At 36.2% G+C, this 11,678-nt stretch overlaps 1 protein-coding gene and 1 pseudogene across 1 annotated transcript; both read left to right on the top strand.

Moving 5' to 3' along the window:
• LOC112829715 (olfactory receptor 8K3-like) lies at window positions 1-1,013 on the top strand (annotated as a pseudogene).
• Window positions 1,014-10,354: 9,341 nt separating this feature from the next.
• LOC112829446 (olfactory receptor 8K3-like) lies at window positions 10,355-11,296 on the top strand. Its single transcript, XM_025879033.2, has one exon. It carries the CDS (start codon window positions 10,355-10,357, stop codon window positions 11,294-11,296), a length of 942 nt encoding a protein of 313 aa, XP_025734818.2.
• Window positions 11,297-11,678: the final 382 nt, after the last annotated feature.

The raw sequence follows: 11,678 nt of genomic DNA, 5'->3' as shown, positions 1-11,678 counted from the left end.
TGGATGGAAAAACACAATCTGACAGTGCTTAACGAATTCATTCTCATGGGAATCACACATCATCCTGAGCTGCAGGCTCCCTTTTTTGGGCTCTTCCTCATCATCTATTTGATCTCAGTGGTGGACAACCTGGGTATGATCACCCTCACCAAGATGGACTTCAGGCTCCAAACACCCATGTACTTCCTCAAACACCTGGCTCTCACAGATCTGGGTTATTCAACAACTGTAGGACCAAAATTGTTATTAAGTTTTAGTGTGGAAGAAAACACAATTTCTTATTATTTGTGTGCCACACAGGGAGCTTTCTACATTATGTTCATTGTTAGTGAGCTGTTCATTCTGCAGCAATGTCCTATGACTGCTACGTGGCCATCTGTAACCCTCTGCTCTACCCTGTCATCATGTCACAAAGGGTGTGTCATGTGCTGGTGGCAATTCCCTATCTCTACAGCAATTTGTTTCTCTTATAGTCACCATAAAGATTTTTAGTTCACTCTTCTGTAGCTATAATATTGTCAATAATTTCTACTGTGACTGTGTCCCCTTGTTATCTTTGCTCTTCTCAAATGCGCATGAAGTTGAATTGACAATTTTGATTTTCTGTGTTTTAAATTTGATTTCATCCCTTCTGATAGTTCTTGTGTCTTACCTGCTGATTCTGGTAGCCATCATCAGGATGAACTCAGCTGAGGGTAGGCACAAGGCTTTTTCCACCTGTGGGTCCCACCCGACAGTGGCCACAGTGTTCTACGGGACTTTGATATTTATGTACGTGCAACCTAAGTCCAGTCATTCCTTTGACTCTGAGAAAGTGGCGTCTGTAAATCCCCATGCTGAATCCCTTGATCTACAGCTTGAGGAACAAAGATGTAAAATATGCAGTACAAACAATGTGGAAAAACTATGCAATCTTTTTTCTTAAAGTTTATATATGGCACAGTCTCCATAAATTAGGTTATGGGCCTCAAAGAGAGGGAGAGAGAGAGAATCTTAAGCAGATCTTGCGCTGATTGTGGAGCCCAACACGGAGCCCAGTCTCATAACCCCAAGATCACGACCTGAGCCAAAAATCAAGAGTAGGATGTTTAACCAATTGAACCATCCAGGCACCCCTAGAAATGGAATTTTAAAATACCTGCTACAAATGTATCAAAACTGTAAAATACTTAAAGATAAATATGAAAAATACATGTACACAACATTAAGAAACATTGCTATAAGGCACTAAAGGAGGTGTAAATAAGTGAGAAATATACCATGCTTTTTTTCTAGAATATTCAATATTGTTAAAATATCAAACTTCCTCAAATGTACCTACAGATTCAATGAGACTCAAATAAAAATCCAAGCAGGCATTATCTTTGGTAGGAAATAGGAAGCTGAAACTAAAATATAGAAAGAAATGCAAAGAACTGGAATAGCTGAATTAACTTTAAAAGAGAAACACAGTTGTAATAAAAACACTACAGCAAAAACTAACTTGATCTCAAGCCCTATTCCAAAGCTACAGTTGTTAAAAGGGTGTGGCACTGGTATAAAAATTGACAAATAGATCAATGAAACAAAATTGATAGACCAGAAATGGGCCCACACATGTATGAACAATAAATTTTTCACAAGGCAAAGGAAAAGGTCATTTGTTGAAAAAGACTAGACCTTTCAACAAATGATGATAGACTAATTAGATGCATACATATAAAATATAGAATGTTGACCCATAACTCATATAAAGATTCACCAACAATGGATCATAGATGTAAATGTAACACCTAAAAATTTAAAAATTTCAGGAGAAAACGTAATAGAAAATATTCATGATCTCGGGTTCTGTAAGGATTTCTTAAATATAATACCCAGAGTAAAACCAATAAAAAAAATTTTTGATACACTGTATGACATCAAAATGATGTATTTTACCCTTCAAAAGATACTCTTAAGAACGTGCAAAACCGGGCGCCTGGGTGGCTCAGATGGTTAAGCGTCTGCCTTCGGCTCAGGTCATGGTCCCGGGGTCCTGGGATCGAGTCCCACATTGGGCTCCCTGCTCCTTGGGAGCCTGCTTCTCCCTCTGCTTCTTTCTCTCTCTCTCTCTCTCTCTCTCCCCCCTCTGTCTCTCCAAAAAAAAAAAAAAAAAAATCTTTAAAAAAAAAAAAAAAAAATCAATGAACCAACCCACTCAACTTAAAAAAAAAAAAAAAAGAACGTGCAAAACCAATTTATGTTCTGGAAGACAATAGTTTCAAGTAACATATTTCATAAAGTGCTTGTTCCACGATATACACAGACGTCTCAAAACTTGATAATAATAATAGACCTCCAGCATAGGCAAAACATTTGGAAAGTACTTCACCAAATAACACATAAAGATGGCAAATATGCACTTTAAAAGTTGCTCAGTATCATGGTCCACTAATGAAATCCACTTTAAAACCTCAATAAGATAACACTCTAAATCTATTAGAACACCTAGATGTTGTGAGTATATGGAAGAACAGAAACTTTCATGCACTGTTGGTGGAAAAGTAAAATGGTATAAATATTTGAAAATAGTTGTTATAAGCATCAGTGTCTTAAAAATTAAACATGCATTTAACAGTATTTAGCCTTTTCACTCCCACTTATTTACTACAAATGACATCACATTTCCCTATAAGATTTGTATCCAAATGTCCATAGCAACTGTAAGAATACAGAACATAGCACTCCCAAATCTGCTGCTTTGGCATATAGATTACTTTGAGCCAAAGACACTGAAAACACAGGAAGTGCAAGAAGGGAGCACTGAAATCCCCTTTTTTCTCTGAAAGCAGAAAATGAAATTACCATCTTAAAGATGCCCTCCTTATTCTAGAAGGAAAAAAAATTCTCATCACCAGAGATGGAGACTCGAAGCCAAGAGAAACCTATACTAACAAAGCTTGTTAAAAATAACTGTTGGGGCACCTGGGTGGTTCAGTTTTTAAAGTCTGCCTTCGGCTCAGGTCATGATCTTGGGGTCCTGAGATTGAGCCCCGCATCCGAACCCGGCTGCCTGCTCCACAGGGAGCATGTTCCTCCCTCTCCTGCTCCCCCTGCTTGTGCACTCTCTTGATCAAGTAAATAAATAGAACCTTAAAAAAATAACTCTTATTTGCCTTTAGTCTCCCCAAATATTTTAGTCACTTTTCTACAATTGCCACTCTTTGTTCAACCTCGCATATAAGCACTCAGGCTGAGCCAGTTCTTTGGGTCTTCATTCTTCTTGTGAGGACTCCCACATACATGTAAAAAACTACTAAATAAAATTTGTATGCTTTTGTCCTGTTAATGTCTTATGTCAGTTTAAATCTCAGGCCTAGGTGGAAACATTAAAGTGGTAAAGAAGGATATTTTCTTCCCCTTCACTTTTATTGAAGTTTTATTTGTGATGGCTCTAAACCAGAAACAAACCAATTGTTCATCCACTTGAGAATGGACTGTAGGATATCCAAGCACGTGAATGCCCCTCACAATGAAAAGTAATGAAGTATTGGTACATCCAAAAATGTGGATAATCTCAAAATAATTCTGTGGAGTAAAGGATGCCAGAACAAAAAAACTAAATGATTTATAATAACATTGCAAAAAAAAAAAAACCTAAAAATTTGAAATCATCTATATTTATACAAAGCAGATCAAACAAGAATTCCCAGAAAGTGCAAGAAAAGAACATAAAATTATATACAACTTGGAAAAAAAAAATGAAACCATCCCAATAGGCAAATGATGTTATCTAATAGAAAATCTCCACAAATCTGAAAAACAAAAGTCTAAAACAAAAATATGAGTTCAGCAAGGACACATGATACATGATTAATGAACAAATGTCATTCCATATATACATATAGAAATGAATTTAAAAATAAAACATTCACAATCCCCCACATATACTGAAATATGTAGGTAGAAACAAGCAAATGATGTACAGGATCTGTATGCAGAAAAGTACAGAATAGTGATTAAAGAAATCAAAAAAGATCTGAACAAATTAATAGACATTGAGTTCATAGATTAAAAGACTTAATACATTAAAAATATGAATTCTTTATAAACCGATCTATAGATTTAATGCAAACCCAGCAAGACTTTAGTAAAGGCAACTTTATACTGAAATTTATGTGAAAGTTCAAGAAACTAGCAGAGATCAAACACATTTTAAAGTGTAGCATAAGAAGGAAGAAAACAATCTACTCCATGTTGAGATTTACTACATAGCCATAGTAATGGAGACCCCAAGACTTTGGTGCAGATACAAACACATAAATCAGCGTCACAAAAATAGACAGAAATATACCTTTGGAAATAGTTCAACTTATTTTTCCAAAAGATGCAAAGATAATTCAACAAAAGGAGACTAGCCTTTAAAAAAAATGGTGTTGGGGTGCCTGGGTGGCTCAGTCAGTTGAGCAACCAATTCTTGATTTCAATTCAGGTCATGATCTCAGGGTTGTGAGATCAAGCCCCCTGACAGGCTCCGTGCTCAGCATGGAGTCTGTTTGAGAGTCTCTCTCTCTCTCTCCCTCTACCCCTGCCCCTGCTTGCACTCTCTAAATAAATAAATGAATGAATAAATAAATAAATAAAATCTTCTAAAAAAATAGTGGTATTGTAATTGGGAGTACAGAGATGAAAAGAAACAGAAAAATAATGCTAGCCTAAACCTTATGCAAAGATTAAATAACAAATTAAAATGGCAAACTATAATACACTTAGATAAAAACGTAGGGGAAAGCCTATATTCAGTACCTTGGGCTAGTGAAGAGTTTATAGACATGACATCCAAAGCATAATCTATAAAAGTAAATACTGGTAAACTGGACTTGATCCAAATGAAAACAACCTACCAATCACACTCTTGATTACTTATCCTAAGGGAATGAAAAATAATATTCATGCGATCATCTTTAAGTGAATGCTTATAGATGTTTTACTCATAACAGTTGAACACTGGAAAGAACCCAAATGCCTTTCAGTGAGTGAATGGTTAAACAAATTCTGTCATCAATATCATGGAATACAACTCAGCAACAATAAAGGAACAAATGATTTATATACAGAAAACACAAGTGAATCTCAAGAGAATTCTGTTGAATGAAAAAAATCCAATCTCAAAAGATTACAAATGGTATACTATTTATAAAACATCCTTTAAATGACAAAAAATATAGTGATGGAAACTTGATTAGTGATTACCAGGAGTTAAGAACCATGGCAGAGGTGGAATCAGTGGGTGTTGCTATAAGGGGGCAGCCGGATGGAACTCTGAGGCAAGGAAATAGATCTGTTTTGGAGGCGGGTGGTACACAGAGTAGAATCACTGAAATGGTGCAATATGCAATAAAAGGTAAAAACAAAAACAAAAATAAAAGAGAAGTGGTGAACAGATAGATGGAAACTCACAATGAAATGAGAAGTAACAGTAACTAATTTCTGTCCCTGAAGGGAAAGTGAAAACAACTTGAGCAACAAGTCAAGGTTGTAGCACCTCCTATTTTCATAATGTATTATTTTAATTCCCTAAAAACTTTAGAATAATGTGACAAGACAGTGTTTAAACTCTTCTACTCTGTGCCATTCATTTGAGGAGACCACCATGGAATTGCAGATTCTTGATGCCATGTCCTATAGATATGATATTTTAATAAAGAGTCCCATATGCTACAAAAGGAAAGTTAACCAAGAGTAAAAAATAGGGGGAAGAAAAGAAGGAAGGGAGGGGAAGGCAGGGAAGGGAGGGAGGGGGGAAATGGAGGGAGGAAGGGTGGAAGTCAGGAAGGAATTCAAGAAGGAAGTCAAAAAGAAAGAAATGAAAAAAAAAAGTGAATGCAAATTTTCTCTGATAATTAAAGGACAACCTTCAGACATGTTGTTATGCTCTGAAATACTTTAGGGGTAATCAACAATTTGCTTGGAATCTCCTCAGGGAGAATCTCAAAAGGTGAAAAAAATCCATAAATTGTTCTCATTATGCCACGTAAGAAACACATGAGAGAGTCAAGACAGAGGCTTCATTGCAGGTAAAACGGTAGACTATTTTATGAGCTATCTTATGTTACCAACATCAACAATGATCAAGTACATAAGCAACGTTCTGCTTTAATTCAATAGCAAAGCTCTAGCAAAAAGTTGCCATTTATGATTTAGTTTTTGGCTTTCTTTTTGTTTTGTTTTGTTTTGCTTTGCTTTCTATTACTCCGTAATGCCTGAGCAAGAATAGGACACCTATCCTTTTCTTTCCTTTTTTTTTTAAAGATTTTATTTATTTATTTGACAGAGAGAGATACAGTGAAAGAGGGAACACAAGCAGGGGGAGAGGGAGAGGGAGAAACAGGCTTCCCGCTGAGCAGGGAGCCCAACACGGGGCTCGATCCCAGGACCTGAGCCATCATGACCTGAGCGGAAGGCAGATGCTTAACGACTGAGCCACCCAGGCGCCTGGACACCTATCCTTTTCTATTCACATTATTTTTTTGAGTATTTTCACCTGGATCAATAGACTAAATATTCAAAAACATCTTTGAAGCAACATCATGCTATTGCTTATAAACTATTCATTTTATATAAATAATTTTATCTTCAATGCAGGCCAAAATTGAGAGCAAATAAAGCATAACTAAAGAGAAACTCATTTTTAAAAATTGGTAAAGTTAAGAAGCTGCCTGTATTCAGACTTGCGTTTTGATGTCCTTCCAAATTCTTAGTCATTTAGTCACCCCAGGTTGTTTTTTGTGATGCTCTCAATATCATTTAAGATTTAATGATTATTTGAATAAAAATATAAATATGATTCATTCCAGATAGCTTGATGAGACCAAAAGGGATTTCCACCTCACACTGAGATGTGAAAAGCATTATTTGGATATTAGCAGACTTTTAAGTACCTAGTTTTATGGTAATGGTATGATGTTCAGCGTGTTCTTCAATTTTAAGTAGGATCCCACAAGAAGCAGATATAATTATCTCAAAGAGTGTAGCTTTAAAAAAGAATAACAAGTGGTCTTCAACAAAGATGTTAAAATATGAAAGCAATTTGGTTCTTTCCCTAGAACTCTAAAGCTTAGAGGAAAATAAAAATACATGTTTATCTTTCCTTACCTTACAGGAAAATTGGAACTTACCAAGTATGATTTTTCTCAGCCTTTCATATTTGTGAAACAAAATAAAACAAACAAAAAACAAGGCTTATACCACTTCTTATAGCATTTGTTGAATATATTTTTCTAAAATTACTACCTACAGATACACGTTTCCCTCTTTCTGATGTGAGAAAGGCACATGCATCAAGGCAGGGTAGGTGATCAGGTGGTCACAACATTAGAAGCAATAGTTTAAGTGAATTAAATGCAAATTTTATGTAATCACTTTTATATTTAATGTTATAAAATTGTATGTTTTTATTTTCTTGTAGGGCAGTCAGAGACTGCTGTGATAATGTAATGCAACTATATTATAATGTCCCTATTATCTCATAAGTTTATCATTATAACCTGTATCATTTCTATTTCTTTTTTTTAAGATTTTATTTACTTATTTATTTTAAAGATTTTATTTATTTTATTTGACAGAGAGAGGGAGACAGCAAGAGAGGGAACACAAGCAGGGGGAGCGGGAGAGGGAGAAACAGGCTTCCCGGGGAACAGGGAGCCTGATGTGGGGCTCCATCCCAGGACCCTGGGATCACAACCTGAGCCAAAGGCAGATGCTTAACGACTGAGCCCCCCAGATGCCCCAAGATGTATTTATTTTAGAGAGCAAGGGTGAATTGCGGGAGAAGTAGAAGGAGGGAGAGAGAGAGAGAGAGAGAATCTTAAGCAGACTCCCCACTGAGCACAGAGCCCAATGCAGGGCTTGATCTCATGAGCCACCCAGGCGCCCCTATTTATTTATTTATTTTTGAGGGAAAGCACATGAGTGGGAGAAGAGCAGAGAGAGGGACAAGCAGACTGTGCATCGAACACGGAGCCTGACTCTGGGCTTGGTCCCACAACCCTGAGATCATGACCTGAGCCGAAACCAAGAGTCAGGTGCTTTAACTGAATGACCCACCCAGATGCCCCTCTATTTATTTTTTCTTAAGAAAGGATTCATGCTTGCAATATTTTAAACTTAATAATTCTCTTACCTTAATCTGCCATCTAGTTCTTACTGGTATATTCTTAATCTGTATATTATTAGGAATAGTCAGATGCATTTTATTTGATAATAATATTTATCTGTGTTTTGTATTATAGTTTGGAGAAGTCCCTGTGGTCCTAAGGTGTAGAAGAATTTAATATCAAAGAATCCATGTATATCTCATCTTTAGTGTATTTTATTTCACCTCTATGGTATTGTATAACATAGTGACTTTATTCGGTTTTTAAAGGGAGTTTTTTTATGAATCTTTATCATATGAAAACAATGCCAGTGACTGCTCATTCACCCAGTTTTTTTTAAAGATTTTATTTATTTATTTGAAAGAGAGAGAGAGAGCTGGAGTGGGGGGAGGGGAAAATTAATGTTTACAAAAAGTTATATCAAAATAAACTTATAGTGGCATTTTGTTAAAATAGTTAAGAAAATTAGAAGATAAAGAATTGAAGGAATAGGGCGCCTGGGTGGCTCAGTTGGTTAAGTGACTGCCTTCAGCTCAGGTCATGATCCTGGAGTCCCAGGATCGAGTTCCACATCGGGCTCCCTGCTCAGCAGGGAGTCTGCTTCTCCCTCTGACCCTCTTCCCTCTCGTGCTTTCTATCTCTCATTCTCTCTCTCTCTCAAATAAATAAATAAAATCTTAAAAAAAAAAAAGAATTGAAGGAATAGCACCTTGATGGTTCGATTTAGTTACAGAGAAGGGGTCAGGACAGTTGCCTGCATTATGTCGCATTCCATCTTACTTGACCTATTCCTATTCATCATCATAGCCTAGACAAAGAAGATTCATCACAATCCAGAAGATTTACATACAAATATGTAAAGAATTTTTGAGCTAAGTTATGGTCTGTTTGAGCTAAGTTATCGTCACCACTTACAAAAACAAAACAAAAAGCCACAACATAGGCACACAATCATCTGATCTTCATTCATGCCTCTCAACAGCGCTATGTAAGGAAGTATTGTTTTGTATATGAGAATAAAGAGTTTTAGATACGTTAAATTATTGGCCCAAAGTGACCCTCATATATGTCATAAATAGAGGTTTAACACAGACTATATCTATATAAATATATCTCATATATTTATGAAATAAAGATAATTCTCAACTGCAATCTTACAGTTTTCTTATTTATTCACTTGTCCAATATCTGTCAAGGGTGTCAGCTGTTTCAGCCTGTATCACCTGTGGGTGTAAAGGTTTTTATAGGACTATGTGTTGAAGTAGTGGTTTCTGTATTTTTTTCGAATTTGTGGTTTTAAATTTTTATTTGTAATCATTATGTAATTGTACAATATAATTTATTATATATTGACATATGTACTAAGTCATATTATTAAGTGCAATTTATAAATGTCACTGTGTAATTGCAATTATATAAATGATGAATAGAAAACTTTATTTTTAATAGAAAATTTTAAAATATAGCACAATAGAGTTGATATGTTACACCCAAATTTTTAACATAGTTTTGATTTTTTAAATTTTTCCTATATATATCTATGTCTATATTTATATATCTATATGTGTCTGTACTGACTTATGTATCTATTTCTCCCTCCCTCTCTCCCTCTCTATTATTTATCTGTCACTATCATCTTGGTTTCTCAAACTTGGCACTATTGATATTTTGGACTGGATATTGGGTCTTGTAGGATGTTTAGAAACATAACTGACCTGGGGCACCTGGGTGGCTCAGTTGGTTAAGCAACTGCCTTCGGCTCTGGTCATGATCTCAGGGTCCTGGGATCGAGCCCCGCATCTGGCTCCCTGCTCGGCGGGAAGCCTGCTTTTCCCTCTCCCACTCCCCCTGCTTGTGTTCCCCCTCTCGCTGTCTCTCTCTCTCTGTCAAATAAATAAATAAAATATTAAAAAAAAAAAGAAACATAACTGACCTTTAACCATCATTAGCCAGTAGAACCCCACCTTCCAGTTGTGTCAACCAAAATGTCTTCTAGACATTGATAAAATGTTATCTGGTTAGCAAAATCACCTTCAGGTGAGAAGTATTGACTATCTGTGTTTATGTAGATTCATCTTTGTGGGAGATGAGTTTATTTTCAAACATCTGAAATTGGAAAGTTTGGATGTATTTTATTTGTACTAGTTTTGCATGCTAAAAATCACTCAGGTGATAATGCATGAAATTTTTGACAATGCTGATATCTCTATCCAGAATAGGTTTCCTGATAAGCCTGCATGGAAACTCAAAATCTAACAGTGCTCAATGAATTCATTCTCATGGGGATCACAGACAAACCTGAGCTGCGGGCTCCATTGTTTGGACTGTTCCTCATCATCTATTTGATCTCAGTGGTGGGCAACCTGGGCATGATCATCCTCACCAAGGTGGACTCCAGGCTACAAACACCCATGTACTTCTTCCTCAGACACCTGGCTTTCACTGATCTTGGTTATTCAACAACCGTGGGACCCAAAATGTTAGTAAATTTTGTTGTGGATCAAAATACAATTTCCCATTATTTTTGTGCTATCCAACTAGCTTTCTTTCTTCTGTTCATTGTTAGTGAACTTTTTATTCTAACAGCAATGTCCTATGACCGTTACGTGGCCATCTGTAACCCTCTGCTCTACCCTCTCATCATGTCACAAAGGGTGTGTCACGTGCTGGTGGCAATTCCCTACCTCTACAGCACATTTGTTTCTCTCATAGTCACCATAAAGATTTTTAGTTTATCCTTCTGTGGCTACAATGTCATCAGTCATTTCTACTGTGACTGTGTCCCCTTGTTATCTTTGCTTTGCTCAAATACACATGAAATTGAATTGATTATTCTGATCTTAGCTGGTTTTGATTTGATTTCTTCCCTTCTGATAGTTCTTGTGTCTTACCTGATGATCCTGGTAGCCATCATCAGGATGAACTCAGCTGAGGGTAGGCACAAGGCTTTTTCCACCTGTGGGTCCCACCTGACAGTGGCCACAGTGTTCTACGGGACTTTGATATTTATGTACGTGCAACCTGAGTCCAGTCATTCCTTTGACACTGAGAAAGTGGCGTCTGTATTTTACACCCTCATTATCCCCATGCTGAATCCCTTGATCTACAGCTTGAGGAACAAAGATGTAAAGTATGCAAGGCAAAAGATGTGGAAAAAAATATGTAGTATTTTTTCTTAAAATTCACTGTCTAATATGACTCCTATAAACTGAGTTATGGACTTTAAATTTTGTTCTATGTGCCTCCAAATAAAATAGCAAATACAACTGAGTTCAACATATATTATCTATTTATAGATTATTTTACACACGCTAGGCACTTCTGACTGCTGTAAATTGATTTGTGAACAAAATAGTAAAAAATTTACCTTCCTAAAAAAAATTGGTTCTTTCAGAGAGAAAGGTGGATTGTATATATTAATGAAGTAAATACTATAGTACAGTAGAATGTGTTAGATGGGTGTACACACACACACAAAAAGCTGTCAAGGATTCTGTTTTTCTCACCTATTAGAATAAAATTGCAGTCCCTGTGTATGTGTGTGTGTTTATGTGTGCGTGT

Source organism: Callorhinus ursinus, unplaced genomic scaffold (assembly GCF_003265705.2).
Source record: "Callorhinus ursinus isolate GAN/ISIS: 27379988/994484 unplaced genomic scaffold, GSC_fseal_2.0 scaffold21, whole genome shotgun sequence".
NCBI lineage: Eukaryota > Metazoa > Chordata > Mammalia > Carnivora > Otariidae > Callorhinus > Callorhinus ursinus.
The sequence above is the reverse complement of the archived record's forward strand: the minus strand, read 5'-3'. Positions and strand labels throughout refer to the sequence as shown.